Source organism: Lissotriton helveticus, chromosome 7 (genome assembly GCF_964261635.1).
Source record: "Lissotriton helveticus chromosome 7, aLisHel1.1, whole genome shotgun sequence".
Lineage (NCBI taxonomy): Eukaryota > Metazoa > Chordata > Amphibia > Caudata > Salamandridae > Lissotriton > Lissotriton helveticus.
Genome location: NC_136068.1, coordinates 778,666,916 through 778,683,743, shown reverse-complemented (window position 1 = coordinate 778,683,743; position 16,828 = coordinate 778,666,916). Strand labels below are relative to the sequence as shown.

The following is a 16,828-nucleotide window of genomic DNA, read 5'->3' as shown; positions in this document are numbered from 1 at the left end:
GACGGAACACTCCTCGTTGACGTACTCGTCGATGCGCTCGTCGTCGAGCGGGGCGTCGACGCTGACTTGGACATCGATGGCAATTTCTTAATCTTAACCGTTGACGACAATGGCATAACAGCCGTCGACAAAGACGTCGTCGTCGACGAGGTCGATGCTGAGGACGCCAAGGATGTAGAGACTGTTGTCGACAAGGTTACTCCCACAGCTGTAGAGGGAGATTTTGTTGTTGTCGTCGTCGACGGGGCTGAAGTAGGCTTTTTAAAGGTGTGCAAAATCCTCGGTGGAGGAACCTTGGTTGGTAAAGCCTTAAGTTTTGCCTCTGAAGACTTTTTCTGCGTCTTCTTTTGAGGGGGCTGCGACGAAGGACCTGGAGAAGCATCTCTGGGCCTTTTCTGTGATGTTTTTGAAGACTCTGTTGAGCCCTCACTCTCCTCAGAGGACAAGGAGTGTTCTCTGTCTTTCAGCTTCTGCAGCCAAATTAAAAGGCGTCTCTCCTGGTCTTTAAGGGTCTTTGATGAAAAAGTACGACATACCTTACAGTCTTTTGATGAATGGTCCGGATATAGACAGTAAAGGCAGTCTTTATGTTGTTCATCGACATGAAACCTCTTCTTATTGCAGGAAGCACGGGGTCTAAAAAGGCCTTTTTTAGGAGTATCTGACATGAAGATAAAGAGAACTTCACTCAGAAGAAGTAATTCTTAAGAAAAAAACACTTGAATTCCAGAAACAAGGAAAAGCTGAGCAGAAATCACTGGAGACTCCCTTAGCACGACGTGCGGTAGAAAATCTGAGGGAAGGTTCCAGAGGGTGGTGATAGCTGATTGGTTGTTCTCTAGAGATTGGTCCTCATTACAAAAGAACGTGGATATATTACTAATGTGAGGCTTTTGGCCTATCTCTCTATATGTCTAGTGAAACATTACTTTTCTTATGTACCGGGGACTCCCATCCCAACAACGGGGAATGATTCAGGCATGCGAATCTATGAAAGATACCCTAATAGTGGATAACCTCTTTTGAAAGTAGAAACTCCTGATCCAAACACTCTGCCCATGTCCAAATTCTCCCAGCATCAGTACTCTGAGCACAAACTCTCAGTTTATGACTTCACGATCATGGAGTGGCACAAGATATGTGCTACTACACTCTAAACCAGGACATATGCGCCTTAGAGATACACTCCAAAAAATTCAGAAGTGATTGCGCAAGCCAGACACACCTGCAATCAAGCAGGCATCCATGTATTGTCTCTACATGCACACTAAGATTGAGAGGCAAATTTTACAGCAGGTGGATTGTACCCTCATGCTAGAAATATATTTAACTGTGAAGCTTTTGCATTTTACTAGACTACAGAACCTCAACTGAATAAAAATGCAGCATAAAGCAGGACACTGACTGGACATTACAACTATGTGTTGTTTTCAAATACGTCTTTAGCACCGGGAGTAATCCTTCATGTGTAACCTTGCTAATCCTTGTACACCAAACATTAAAAATGAGATAATAAGCATTTCAACATTCTTACAGTAGCACCTAGTTTATCGGGCACCACTTGCTACAAGGTTCCCAGATCTGACACATTTTCATTTCGATGCCTGAAGTTCAGTTTGCTAATGGTTATTACTGTTTTCACATTCATACTCACTTTAGACTCCTAGGATACCTCTGTTGTCTGTTTTACAGGCCATGCTTTTATCTACCTTTGCACCTTGAGGTGAACCACTGAACTTCCCAGAAACTAATTACCTCATTACAGTCGATGCCACAAGGAATTCTCAATGTATTTGTACTCTAGGTGCAGCGCCGGTATTTGAAATGCCTTTTGAATTCACAAATGACCAGTGTCATATGTGGTTTGACATTCTCACCATCTTACTACTAGGGCCAACCACAGACGTTTTCTTTGTACACTGAAAAAGCCTCAACACTTAGCGCTTAACTTGCATAGTACATATGGGAAACAACCTCAGGAAAAAACAGTCATCACATTGCACTACATTTACAACGCAGTCATTACATTGCAACATCCTTTACAACACATGTCACTGCAACATAGCCATTACATTGCATGTCACTACAAAGCATGACACTACAACGCGTGTCACTACAAGGCAGGCATTACATCGCATGTCATTACAATGCATACCATTACAACGCATAGTACACTATCCAACACTTACCCTACTGTTGCACCCCCTGGAGTTAGAATAGTAATTTTTACCCCTACACTATACAACACTTACCCTACTGTTGCAACCCCTGGAGTTAAAATGGTAATTTCTACCCCTACACTCTCCAACACTTACCCTAAATACAATGTAATGGTATGTATTGTAAGGGTATAATGTCATGTAATGGAATGTGTTGTAAATGTAGTTTTAAAAAATGTGTTGTAATGGCATGCAATGTAAATGTATGCGTTGTAAAGGATGTAGCGATGTAAAAACTGCATTATAAAGGCATGCATTGTAAATGTATGCATTGTAACGTCTTACATTCAGTACATATACATGGAGTTTACTTGATGACACACTGTTACACGACAGCATAAGATCCACTGGATCTGCATTTGCTCTAACAAGGTACACATTAATGCCTTCTCATCCTAATGGCCAAAAGAGTACATGTTAAATCTTTTGATCCCCTAATACCTCGTAAGAGGATGAGTCTACAATAACCTTCAGAATTTGCTCAAGCCATCAAAGAATCACCTCAGCCTTTTGTAGGGAAAATATTACTGACAATTCTAGAACAACTGCGTACATGGCAACAGTGCAGGCAAATACCAATACACAGAATACGGCTGGTCATTTCCGAGGTTCTCCGCATCACACACAAAGCGAACAGTCGCAAACGAATATGTAGATACTTTTGCATTAGGGTATCGGCGTCTCTCTAATCAGTAGGCGGAGTAAGAAGGGTCATTCTCATCATCTGGACAAGAATTTTAGAGAGCTTTTAGGTAGCTCACAGGAATGGCAGAATGCAGATTAGAGACAGCTGAATACAACTTCCATCACAGAAGAGGATGGATTTGAACCCACAACTAATAACTCTATTTCGAGCAAAGGTGAGGGTAGTATATTTTTGAATGGAGGAAAAGTCAAGTCAAGTCAAGTCATAAAATTTATATAGCGCACTACATACCCAGAGGGTTTCAAGGCGCTTAGGAAGGGGAGGAGGATTATTTGTCAAAAATCCACGTTTTAAGCTGTTTTCTGAACGCTAGGTGATTCTGGGTGAGGCGAAGGTAAGCGGGGAGTGAGTTCCATGTTCTGGCAGCCAGGTATGAAAAGGATCTGCCTCCCATGGTGGTCTTGTTGATGCGAGGTACAGTGGCGAGGGCTTGGCTGGAAGAGCGAAGTTGGCGGGAGGGGGTGTAGAAGGACAGTCGATAGTTGAGGCAATCTGGTCCGATGTCGTAGAGTGATTTGTGTGCGTGGGTAAGCAGACGGAAAGTAATCCTCTTATTGACGGGTAGCCAGTGGAGGTCTTTAAGGTGACCAGAGATGTGTTCGTTGCGTGGGATGTCTAATATTAGCCTGGCTGAGGCGTTTTGGATTCGTTGTAGTTTCTTCTGGAGTTTAGCGGTGGTACCTGCGTAGAGGGTGTTTCCGTAGTCCAGTCGGCTCGTGACCAGGGCATGGGTGACTGTTTTCCTTGTTTCGGTGGGGATCCAGCGAAATGTTTTTCTGAGCATGCGAAGAATGTTAAAGCAGGAAGAGGATACGGCGCTGACTTGTCTGTTCATAGAGAGTGAAGAATCCAGGATGACGCCAAGGTTCCGTGCGTGGTCTGTCGGGATGGGTGCATTTCCGAGGGCTTCCGGCCACCAGGAGTCGTCCCATGCAGAGGGAGATTTACCTAAGATGAGGACTTCTGTTTTGTCTGAGTTTAGTTTTAGACGGCTTTGTTTCATCCATTCGGCAACTTCTTTCATTCCTTCGTGTAGGTTAGTTTTGGCGGTGCTGGGGTCATTGGTGAGAGAAAGGATTAGTTGAGTGTCATCCGCGTAAGAGATGATGTTGAGGTTGTGTTGGCGGGCGATGGCCGCGAGGGGCTCATGTATACGTTGAAGAGGGTGGGACTGAGTGAGGATCCTTGTGGTACGCCGCAGATGATTTCAGAGGCCTCAGACTTGAATGGTGGGAGACGGACTCTCTGGGTTCTTCCGGTGAGGAACGAGGTGATCCATTCCAGTGCCTTTCCTTGGATTCCGATGTTTCTGAGGCGTTGTAAAAGGGTGCTGTGGCAGACTGTGTCGAAGGCTGCAGAGAGGTCGAGGAGGATGAGGGCGACTGTGTCTCCATTGTCCAGTAGAGTTCGAATGTCGTCTGTTGCTGCGATGAGGGCGGTCTCAGTGCTGTGTTTGGCTCGGAAGCCAGATTGTGAGGGGTCGAGTGATTTGTTGGCTTCGAGGAAGGCGGCGAGCTGGTTGTTGACGGCTTTCTCGATGACTTTGGCCGGGAATGGAAGGAGCGAGATGGGGCGGTAGTTTTTGAGTTCGGTGGGGTCTGCTGTTGGTTTTTTCAGAAGGGCGGTGAGTTCAGCGTGTTTCCAGTCTTCTGGGAAGGTAGCGGAGTTGAAGGAGCAGTTGATGACGTCTCGGAGGTGCGGAGCTATGATGGAGTCTGCTTTGTTGAAGATGTGGTGAGGGCATGGGTCTGTGGGGGATCCAGAGTGGATGGAATTCATCAGGCGGATGGTGTCCTCAGTGGAGATTGGGTTCCAGGCGTTAAGGGTGTTAACGAGGGGAAGATGGTCAGCTGATGGTAGGGTGGGTTGGCTTCCGGGTTGGTTGTCAAAGCTGTTGTGGATGTCAGCAATCTTGTTGTGGAAAAAAGAGGCTAGGGAATCGCAGAGGGTTTGAGAGGGGGTGATGTCGTTGGAGTTGGCCGAGGGGTTGGAAAATTCCTTGACGATGTTGAAAAGTTCCTTGCTGTTGTGGGCGTTGTTGTCAAGTCGATCCTTGAATGCTGTTTTCTTGGCTTTTCGGATCAGTTGGTGGTGAGTACGGATGGCGCTTTTGAAGGCGTCCTTGGTGTTGGTGGATGGGTCTTTTTTCCAGGCCTTTTCAAGGGAGCGGCACAGTTTCTTGGAATTCTTGAGGTCATCGTTGAACCATGAGGCCTTCTTGATGCCAAGTTTGTGTTGACGTTTTTTCAGTGGTGCTAAGGTGTCGGCGGTGTTGGATAGCCAGAGGGTGAGGTTGGAGGCGGCTTCGTTGGCGTTAGAAGAGAGGGCTGGGGAGGTTTGAAGGAGCGATGTGGAGATCTGCTCCGTGGTGATTTTGTTCCAGTTTCTTTGTAGAGTTGGTTGGAGGTGGATGATGGGTTTCGGCTTGTTGTAGGTGAAGTGAACGCAGCTGTGGTCAGTCCAGAGGAGATCCGTAGTGTGGCTGAAGGAGACATGGTTGCTGGAGGTGAAGATGGGGTCGAGTGTGTGACCTGCGATGTGGGTGGGGGAAGTGACCAGTTGTTTAAGTCCGAGGTTGTCGAGGTTGTCCAAGAGGGTGGCGGTGTTGCGGTCGTTGATCTTTTCAAGGTGGAAGTTGAGGTCTCCCAGAAGGATGTAGTCTTTGGAGGGGAGCGCGTGTGGGGTGATGAAGTCCGTGATGTCTTCACTGAATTTTGCGCGGGGTCCTGGTGGTCTGTAGAGGAGAGTGCCTCGGAGTGTGGTTTTGGGGTCGATGTGGATCTGGAAGTGAAGGTGTTCGGAGTTAGCGAGGTTGGCGTCAGAGCTGGTTGAGATGCGGATTGATTTCTTATGGACGATAGCGATTCCTCCTCCTGTATGGTCTGTGCGGTCCTTGCGTGTGATCTTATAGTCATCAGGGATAGCGATGGCGATGTCAGGGGCGGAGGAAGCGTTCATCCATGTTTCCGTTAGGAAGGCGACGTCAGGAGAGATGGTGTCTAGTAGGTTCCAAAGGTCAATGGCGTGCCTGTGGACCGAGCGGGTGTTGAGAAGGATGCATTCTAGGTGGTTGGGGTCGGTAATCTGTGATGTGGTCGCAGCGGAGATGTTGTCGGTGCCGCTAAATTTGCAGGAGAGGCAGGAGAATGGTCCATGGGTGCGTCCAGGAGCGGCTTGGACGCAGTTGGGGGCGCGACCGGGGTTAAAGGCTAGGAGGGTGGCGGCATCGTAGGTAACGCGGGGGGCCTGGGCAGCGCGAGGGGCAGGGGGACTGGCGCTGGGCGCGGTCCAGGCGCGGACGGGCGTAGACGGGCTTACCTTTGGCGCACCTTCGGCGCGCAAGGAGCGCGATCGCTGCGCGTTATCGCTGCGCGAGAATGCATATGTCATATATGGAGGAGGGGGAGGGGGCGAGGGAGGGTCAGCAGGGAGGCGGGGCGGGCTGTGGGGGCCAGGCTCTGAGGCACCAACAACAACAAGCGTAATATGGCGTCAGCGTAGGGAAAAACGAAACTGGAGGTAGGCTGGGGCTCAGGAAATTGACTAGGCTAGTTGCACAATCGCGCTCCTCGAATCAGGGTTCCAGATCAAAGCGCCGTGACTACAATGCCCCCAGAGCGTTGCAATGCCCAGATCTAGAAGCACCGTGTAAATAGTCCCCCAGGAGCTATTTAAATGTCTCAGTAGCGTCGCAATGGCACTCGCGCTGCAGCGCTATGTAGAGAGCTTAGGCGCTAGAAAAGGCAGAGCACAAATACAAAGCAGCTGATGAGTTAAATGTAGACGATACCTCGCAGGAGCAGGACACAGGGAGCGACCGTTTCTGAACTAGTCAGGACGGTCACAGCGCAGGCGGGGTCAGAGCAGGCAATGTACTTCGTGGGAGGGAGGGTCAGCAGGGAGGCGGGGCGGGCTGTGGGGGCCAGGCTCTGAGGCACCAACAACAACAAGCGTAATATGGCGTCAGCGTAGGGAAAAACGAAACTGGAGGTAGGCTGGGGCTCAGGAAATTGACTAGGCTAGTTGCACAATCGCGCTCCTCGAATCAGGGTTCCAGATCAAAGCGCCGTGACTACAATGCCCCCAGAGCGTTGCAATGCCCAGATCTAGAAGCACCGTGTAAATAGTCCCCCAGGAGCTATTTAAATGTCTCAGTAGCGTCGCAATGGCACTCGCGCTGCAGCGCTATGTAGAGAGCTTAGGCGCTAGAAAAGGCAGAGCACAAATACAAAGCAGCTGATGAGTTAAATGTAGACGATACCTCGCAGGAGCAGGACACAGGGAGCGACCGTTTCTGAACTAGTCAGGACGAACTGTTGAACCTCCAAAGACAATGAAACACCTGCTCTAAAGAAAAGAGAACTACACTTCAAATTTGTCCACCCATCCTCACCCTACTTATCATCCCCTCTAGCCCTCCTTTTTTAGGTTGTTCCATCTATTCTGATTCTACGCATTGATCAAATCGAGATTTAATGTCCATACCCACAGAAATCGTAGAATTGGAAGGACAACTTAGATAGGACAATCAAATGTGCCCACCCCACATCCACTGCAGAGTCTGGGGTGGGAGGTAGTAGGAAAGGCAGGACAACGTAAAAGTGAGAGTACAAGACTATGTAGTTGAACCAGTGACGGCTGGTGACCGCTGATGGATTTGACTCGAATTCCAGTGAGACATTTTGACTTCTCAGTGGGTTTGAGGGGGGCTCACTCAGGGCTCACAAAGTCCCACTCTGACTCACTCGGCCTCGCTCTCACCCTGACTCACTCACTTAGTCTCACTCTTTCTTAGGTAGAATAACTTCGCCTCACTCAATCTCATTCATTCTCACTCAGACCCACTCGCTCTCACTCAATCAATCTCATTGTGACTCCCCTAGTCTCATTCAGTCTCTCTTATTCCCGCGTAGTACCACTCAGAGCAATCACTCTTTCTCACTCATTTCCTGACTCCGACCCACTCTTCCTCACTCATTCTCTGACTCACTCATACTGTGACCTACTCAGTTTTACTCATTGTCAACCAGTCTCACTCAGTCCTACTCATTTTCACTCATTATCAGTCAATCAATCTTACTCTAATCCAACCATCAGACAGAGACTGTTGCCGGACCAAAGGGCGTCGGAGTTTTTAATGTACCAAGATATTATTTACTCTTAGTATAACAAGAACAAAGGAGCCAATCACTGAATAGGATTACACAATTTGTGTAAGGAGGCTATGGTACCCAAGGAAAGATAAATTTTGCTCAAAGGGGGCTGAATTGTGTTTGATGTGAACAAGTGATGATTTGTTAAAATAAACAGAAATAATACTCAAGTCAAAAAAGCTCTTCCACACAAAGCACATAGAAGTAAAGAGCATGGTGAGGAATTACTGAACCCATATCCGTGTATTATTTACGCAAGTAGCATGAGCACCATTAAGTGCAACAAATCTAGGCGGACAAGTTCAGCACACTAGGTAGAAATAGGTCAAAGTCTGTCTCACCTTGTAGAGAGTAAGACCTGATCAACGGCAAGGTACCCCCCTATTTGTCAGAAATTCTAGGAATAAGCTGACACTTCAGTGGACCTAAACGGAATATCAAGAGAATCTAATCTCACACCAGCTCATATCTACTAGTTGCGACATAGGTCCGGTTCTAGCGGGTGGGCCGGGTGGGCCAGGCCCACCCAAACATGAGCCTGGCCCACCCAAACATGAACCGTGGCCCTGACGTCAGGGGGGCAACAGCAAATGCAAATGGCCACAGCAATTAAAACGTTCATTTGAACGTTATTTTTCTTATTTTTCTAGGAGGTGATTGGGCCTGGGCTTTTTTTCACAGGCACCCACAATCACGCATCTCCTTTTAGGAAGGTGGGTTGTGTGCCCGCCCACTTGTGCAGGTACAGGTGCATGGAGAAGGGGAGAAATCCTCTCTGGCACTGGGTAATGTGTGGGGCACGGGTGGAGGGTGGCAATGAGGAAATCTAAGGAGGAGGTCATAAGGAGGAGGGCCTTTGGAGAGAGGAGGGTGCAGTTGGAGGGTGGTACTGAGGAGATTCGAGGATGAAGTCATGAGGGGGAGGGGCTTTGGAGAGATGAGGGTACCAGTAAGGGAATCCGAGGAGGAGGTCATTGGGGGAGGGTGGGAGATACGGAGAGATGAGGGGCACTAGTGGAGGGTGGTAGTGAGGGAGTCTGAGGAGGAGGTCATGAGGGGGAGGGGCTACAGAGAGATGGAGTGCACTGTTGGAGGATGGTAGTAAAAGTATCTACAGAGAAAGAGGCTAGTGTTGGGGCGCCAATAAATAGCTCTCCACATGCTCTGTATACACACAGAAGCAATCCTTGTATCTTGTTGACTGTTTGCAAGTAGATATGATGTAATCTATGGCTTGTAGACTAACTCCAGAAGCAACAAATTGGGCCGGCAATGGCGCACCCGAAAGCATCCTTGGCCCACCAAAATAAAAATTCCTGGAGCCGGGCCTGTTGCGACACCTCCCCAGAGTAGGTTTAGGTCACTTCTGAGTATACATCCCTACTAAGGGAGGAGGCACTCCTGCCTGTAGCAGAGAGGAAGAAAGTTACCAGACCATAGTGTGTTTACTTTTCAAGAGTTTGAGAGTGTGAGGCACAATGTGTGTTTATATGTCCCTAAATGAATGGGTAGTGGTTCTATATAGTTATATTTTGCCTTGTTTTCACAGGGGAATTGTGAAAAACAACTTGCAAATGAGGCAGAAAGAGCCTCTTTGTGCATATTTCATTATCTTACCAGTGCGCACACAATGGGACGTTTTAGTGGACTCACGGGCCAGGATGAAGGTACTGTAGATATTCTTGCATGCTGACACTATATCCTTATAGCATACCAGTATAAGATGTGAGGCCCCTACTGTACAGGTTAGCACAAGCTGAGGTCCAATGATTACGGTGGGGGAGGGGCATTTTGTGCTGTATGGGATACTAGGCCTACGCCTCAGTGCTTATATTTTTCAAGATTAGAAGGAATGCAAGGCACCAAAGGAAGAGCATTTCCCAAACTAGAAACCTCCATAAAGCGCCCCTATACCTTCTTCAGTGGGCACTGACTCTACATAACACAATACACTTGGCTTTGCGCCAATAACAGGCCTTCGTTAGATTCATTCATCTATAAATTTCGGACCAGATGCAAACTTAAATTTGAGATGGCATTGAGTGGAATGGTGATAGCTGGACAACAAACAGCTAGAAGAGGAAAATAGATACCTTGACAACTACCAAATGAGTTATTTCCGATAAAATACCATGCACGTCTTATAAAAATACTCAATAACACAGAAAATGGAACAAAGGTGTTAATGCATTTTGTTTCAGTTAGCAGTTTTTAGTTCCACCCCAGCAACATATTCGACCTATTGATAAGAGATGCTTTCTCCTTTCAAGTTCCCGGCACCGGATCCAGAATCACATCTCAAACAGACATCCAAAGCAAAAAATACTGTAAGCCAACTGTATCAAAAATTGAATTCATCTGCAATGGTGCGTCGTCAGCTCTGGGTATACTAACAGCTTATGTTTGTATTTTTAAGGATGTCTGGACGAGACGCTATATGTCGATGCTTAAACTCAGATTAAAACCCTTACCTTATTCTCACATATTATATATTGAGAAGGGACTGGCAAAACTGTGACGTATGTGGTCAAAGTCCGGTATAAATGTAGAGTGCCTATAATGAACAAAAAACGACGTCCAACAATTGATCTGAAAAACATGAGATAAATATATTTGAATAAATGACTCTGAAATGTGCTATATTGTAAGAAGTACAATTTACATGCCTGTCAGTGATATGAAACATAGGACCAGATTAACAATCAGGCAGGTCTTGAAAAGTGGTCCCAAATTGTGCACTATTTGCAACCTGGATCAGATTATGAAATGCAACATATCTACCAATAGGTCCTGTTGCAAAATACCCAGTTGCAGGAGGTTGCAGGACGTCCTGTCTAATTAATATGCTTTGGCAGGTCATTATTTGCTAACCCTTGTAAGTGGGTAACAAACCACTGTTAGATCGTATAGAGGGCTTCCCTTTCATGCTGCCTTCTATCATTCGGAATGAGTTGGTAAACTACTTTTGCGATTTGGGATGATGGAATAGGCTTTACAAATCGCAAAAATGGTCTAGTAAATAGCAAAAGGTCATTTTTCACCAGCAAACCCCGTGGTTTTGTGAATCGCAGGGTTTGAGGCCGCTAAATGGCTTAGTAGAAGCAGCCTGCAGTGACTTAGCCAACATTTATTTCTGATGCAACAAATTTACATGAAAAATGTCAAAATGTCTGAGTACATCTCTACTACGATTTCTGCTGTCTAATTGTATTTCTAAACAACTGCCAATACCAATCTTTAGCACAAACATATCATTTTGCTTCTTCTAGAAGTAATACCGTGCTTTAGCTTCTTGCTTGCCAAGCCTGAGAAAGCATTCTAAGTAGGACCCTAGACCCGTAGCTAATCTCCTCCACTACCTAAGGTTAAAAGTCGAGACATTGGATTTGGAATTTCCAACATTGCCTGTGTGGTAGATTTGCCATATTATCCAAACCCTTACGTCTTTGGATTGTAAATGTGTTTTGAACATATGTTAATCATTCAAAAAGTTCACTGTTTTAATAATAATTATTTCTTTATTCGGCTTCTGTCATTACAAAACCATAAAAGAAGCAACACAAGTTACACATTTACATATTTAAAAAATATCAGTCTGTCATAAGAGGATTCTATAATGTTAAAGGAATAGGTTTCATTTAAGTAGTTCCAGCTTTTAAAGATTATTCCTATGCCTGACAATACATTTTTAAAAATTTAAAACATGATAGCAAGTGCATTCAGAATCTAACATTTGTAAACATAGCATGGCGGGACGGCATTGTTTAAAGCCCCAGCGCTTTAACAGGGGAAATAACCACATTTTTCTGTGTATATGAAAATATTTACAGAACAATATTGTGTGTATGCAGGACTGTAGCGACATATCATCACATGGGCAGAGAGCCAATGTTGATTCCCATGTGTTTTTTACCGGAAAGGCTACAAGCCTATGAAAAAGGTTAAGTCTGAACCTTGTCAAGAGCATCTTATCATAGGTACTGATCTCTAGTGTAAGATAAGGCTGGATTTGGAAGGTGAGCTGTACCATATTTGCATGCAGCGCAGATTGTTTATTTGATACCAGAGTAATCCTAAGAGTCTCTAAATGGCTCAGGGCTACTTGCTTCAGCTCTTTCTTTGTAATTTCTGTTAGCTTATCCGGTGTAAGGTAGTACCTTTCTAGACCCAGGTCTGAGAAAAAGTGCCTGACATAAGTAAGCCATGCTATTTTGTGCGCGCGGTCCAGCGCCATGGAATCCTCTAAAATGTGTTTGGTCAGCACATTTTTGTCCGAGACCCAAATGCGTCTCCAAAGTAACAAAGGCTGAACCTTTATCAAGTCTTCTATATAGGGGATTCCTAATTCCATATGGCAGGCGTAGATAGAGGAGCATTTTGGCGCAGATAGGAGAAATCTCAAAAAAGAGTTCTCAGCTATCTGGAGGGAGCCAACGTCTGTATGCCCCCATACCCCTGCACCATACAGCGCAATTGCCTGGCATTTTGCGGCATAAATTCTTAACAGCTCAACTTGTGGTCTCTTTCCCAATCGTTGGGAGAAGCTCATCAGTGCTGCGATTGCTCTCTTGAAAAGATGCCTCCTAGCCTCTATGGCTGCCTTCCAGTTTAATCTTTCGTCAATCATTATACCCAGGTAGGGTTACTGGTGGGTCCTCTCAAGTTTTTGTTCTTTTAAGTAAATATTTTTTGTTCGTTTTCGTCCTCCACCAGCCACCATGACAAATGTTTTTTTAACGTTTACATGTAGATCTAAAGCCCTCATAAAATCAGCGTATTTAGTCAGGGACTTCTGGAGTTCAGTTGGTGTGCGGGCCAGGATGACCGCATCATCCGCGTAGAGTAGAGCGGGGATCAAGCGTTGGTTCAGTCTTGGGAGGTCCTGCCCCCCTCTCAACATCTCCCCCTCCAATCCATTGGTGTACAGCGAGAAGAGAAAGGGGGCCAGGACACACCCCTGCCTTACTCCCCGCTCCACTCCAAAGGACGCGGTAAGCTCCCCTTTTGTGCCGTAGCGCACTCTTGCAGAAGCCTCAGAATATAATTCTCTCAAGAAATCCAAGAGGGGGGGATCCACCCCCATGGTTCTCAAGAGAGACCATAGCTTTGCATGAGATACGCAATCGAACGCAGCAGACAGGTCAACGTATACCATATACATTGTCCCCTGCTTTGCGTGGATGTACTTAGACACGATCATACTTAGGTTAAGGGCCTGTTCTACAGTTCCGAAGCCTTCCCTAAATCCAAACTGTAGGTCAGATATAATGTTCCTATCGTCTGCCCATTGCTGGAGCTGCTCAAGTACCGTTCTGCCAACTACTTTGCCCAGAGAGTCCAACAATGAAATTGGACGATAACATGTGACGTCCTGGCGGTCCCCCTTTTTAAAGATTGGTACCATAATGGATTTGGACCAGGACTCCATCAAACCCAGTTTTGCAGCCACGGTACATACTCTTGTGAGTATAGGGGCCCATAGGTCCGGAAGGTGCTTAAAAAGGTCTACTGGCACCCCGTCGGGGCCAGGTGCTTTACCACCTTTGCTTGATTTTATAGCCTGAGTTACATCAAATATGTCAAATTGTAAAGGAATTGGAAATTTAACTGGGGAAAGAGGGTGGTCTAGCCCTTCATTCGAAGATGTTACTTTAAATATTTTTGAAAAGTGTTCTACCCAGATTTCCTCTTCTATAGCAACCTCGATCTTAGGACTGTCGGGATCAGATAGGAAGGGGGTCTTAACTAACCGCCAAAAGGACTCACTATTTTTCATAAGTGAGCTTTTATGGAGATCAGCCCATAATGCTTGTTTTAGCTCTTGTTTTCTCAGCTTCCTTGCCTTGTTATATTGGAGCCTGAGTTGTTGTATTTGCTGTTGGACTCTATGTGGTTGTTTAAGGGACGTTTTTAAGTTGGTTAGGGCCACGGTGCAATCGTGGTTGAACCATCCTGGTAAGGTTGGCTTAGCTGATTTAGAATTTCTGGTCAACAAACCTTTTGTTTCTTCTAGTATTATCTTGAAGTTTTCAAGAACCACCCCATCATCCACTGAGAGATCTAGGCATTTTTTTTATGTTAGGGTATGTTGTATTTATCAATTTATCAGTTAATTGAATGGGATCGATCTTTTGTCATTTCAAAGTATACCCGTTTTCCTTTCCCAACTCGATCTTATTTTGGGATAGGGTGTTTGCTATAGTTGCCGTTTGAGTTTCTAAATCATTCAGATAAAGATCCAACCTGAGGGCAGAGTGATCACTTAGGGTGTTTTTCATAACTTTGAAATCCCTGGTTAGATGTCTTAATCCATCCGTCAAAAGGATGTAATCGACGGTGGTCTGATGACCTCTCCCTAGATACATTGGGTCTAGGAGATTCCCAGTAGAGCCTGTTTTGTTTACTATTGACAGTTCTAAGTCTAAAAGGAGGTTATTCATAGCTGTCCCCGTCCTTACGTGGGGGAAGTGCGTGAGAGGGATGTCATACTCATCCACTATCCCACAACTCCGTTTACCCACGTGCGGACAAGGGTGTAGATTAAAGTCCCCTCCCCATAGTAAATGAAGTGTTCCTTCCTTTTCGTACGGTTGTCGAAACAGGGCGATTTTTTCCTGGATTGTTAAAAGAGTGATGCAAAAATAGTCATCCTCCAAGTTATTATAAAAATGTTTTAGAATAATTATTACTTTTTTCCCTGCCAATAGACAAAGTATTTGAAAATTTGGGGCGGATTCTACTTTTAATACCTTCAGGTTTTTTATTGTATTTGCTATGTAGGTGACCAGGCCCCCCTTAGGCCTACCCACATTACTTGCGAGGGCTGGGGTGAAGTACGTTTTATAGCCCAGAAGATGTAACTCATTTATAGCCCATGTCTCTTGTAGGCAAATTATTTTTCCTTCCTCTAGAAAGTGAGCAGCGGAGCCATCCTCAATTTTGGGGCGGAGGCCTGCAGTATTCCAAAAGATAACCGACAAGAATTGTGTTTTTTTTTCCTCTGACCCTAAAATAGTCGTCCCTATGGGGGCTGAGGGTAAGATGGATTGATCGATATTTTCCTTTTCTGCTAGTGGTCAGTCGACCATTTCTAGGCCACTGAACCGATTCATAGTCGGTATACCCGACCAGCTGTCCCAGTGTGGTGTTTCCCTATGGGGGGGGTCTATATGGTCTCTGTGAAGGCCCACCCCAATGCTCCCACTCTCTGGCTCTGTTCCGTGGACCCATGATCTGCCATGGACCCCCATAGTTCTGGTAATGGGGGTCCACTGACCGCCAGGAGCTATCATAATCGTTATATCGCAGGGCCAGTTTAGGTCTGGGGATGTCAAATTCCCATGGCTGGGGGACTGGTTTACGCCAGGAACTATCAAATTCCTGGAGGTAGCTATTTTGATGTCTTGAGGGATAGAAAAAGGAAAGACGCTTTGTATCTATCCCAGCACTTGAGTTATGATATTCCAAAGAGCAGATGTAATCAACTACTGTGGGGTCCTCAAAAGTGATTACAATACAATCTCCCTGTATTGTTTTCTTGCCATGACCTACCCATGGGGCCCTACATACCGTTAGCATCCTACTTGGCCAGTTAGAAGGGATCGGGCGGTTGGTAGTTAGCCAATGTTGCGCCTTGTTTTTTAGGGACCAATTAGGTTCTACGCCCTGCCCCACCAGTTCTGGTACGCCAGTCATCACAACCACGAATGGACATGCCTCAGGTGGCATGTTAACGGTGACTTTACCCTCGTGTGTTCCTCTGGCTCCTCCTTTATTTATTACTGGGTTTGATATTTTCAAGGCTGGTGTTTTTGGGGCTGATGTTTTTAGGATTGGTGTTTTTAGGGCTGGTGTTTTTGTGACCGTATTAGTCTGGGGTATAGGTATTGTAGGTTTAGAAAGAAGTTTCTCCGCTGTGGGGGCCTTTGCTGTTGTTTGTTGTTTAGGAATTGGGCACGCTAAAGTTGTAATTTTCTTTTGTGGAATAGGAGCAGGCAACTTATTTGTCACCGTTTTTTGAGGCCCTTGAATCAGGTTTATTTTTGGAGGATTCGTAAGCTTAAAAAGTTGTTTCTCAATATTTGACAATCTACTTTCTAGGGGGAGAAAATGTGAGTTAAGTAGGCCAGCTATTTGAGTTATTAAATCTGAGGTATCAACTAATTCTAGTTCTTTGCTGGGGGATAAAAGGACAGGGGAACCTAAAGTGGTAATGTCTGGTGTATAGCGTGGGGATTGGTGTACCAAAACATGGCAGTTGAATTCGTCAACTGTTTGCGAAGTTGGGCCAACCGTGTTTAAGTTTTCAGTTAATTCAGCTAATTCAGCTGTTTCTTTAACTATTATTTTTTCGCCCTTTTCCTTTCTTTTCTTAATTGCCCCCTCCCTCCTCCCTCTTGCTTGTCTTACTTCCTCTGGGGTATGATCGGGTGGGACTTCAGGTGTTTTCTCTAAATCCGTGTCTGAGGTTGATAAGGAGAGTTGGGAGGCTGAAAGATCTACGACGTTTGTAAGGCTAAACCTATTATTACCTTGTGGTAATTGTGCGAAATTGCCACCTGTCTCGGGCGTTCTTGCAACCGCCAATAGTCCCATGGATGATCGCCTTGCAATAGCAAGGTCGATTGATACTCTGTCCTCGATCAAACTAATACTTTGATCTATGAACGAGTTTGCCTTAGTGATAAATTCGTCCATGGGGCCTAACAGGTGCTCGCCAACCCCCCCTTTTTTTTGTTTACTACCCCTCG

The 16,828-nt window shown here is 45.7% G+C and overlaps 1 protein-coding gene across 4 annotated transcripts in view; it reads right to left on the bottom strand.

Moving 5' to 3' along the window:
* The window catches only part of LOC144769158 (phosphatidylcholine:ceramide cholinephosphotransferase 2-like), a 499,022-nt gene that overhangs the window by 346,186 nt on the left and 136,008 nt on the right, over positions 1–16,828 (bottom strand). For all 4 annotated transcript variants that reach the window (XR_013598672.1, XM_078653166.1, XM_078653164.1 and 1 more), the window contains exon 3: positions 10,550–10,667. Coding sequence is in view for 3 of the 4 variants with exons in the window: in XM_078653166.1 (XP_078509292.1) it covers positions 10,550–10,667 (118 nt within the window). In the remaining variant the exon portion in view is untranslated. The remainder of the gene's footprint in view (positions 1–10,549; positions 10,668–16,828) is intronic.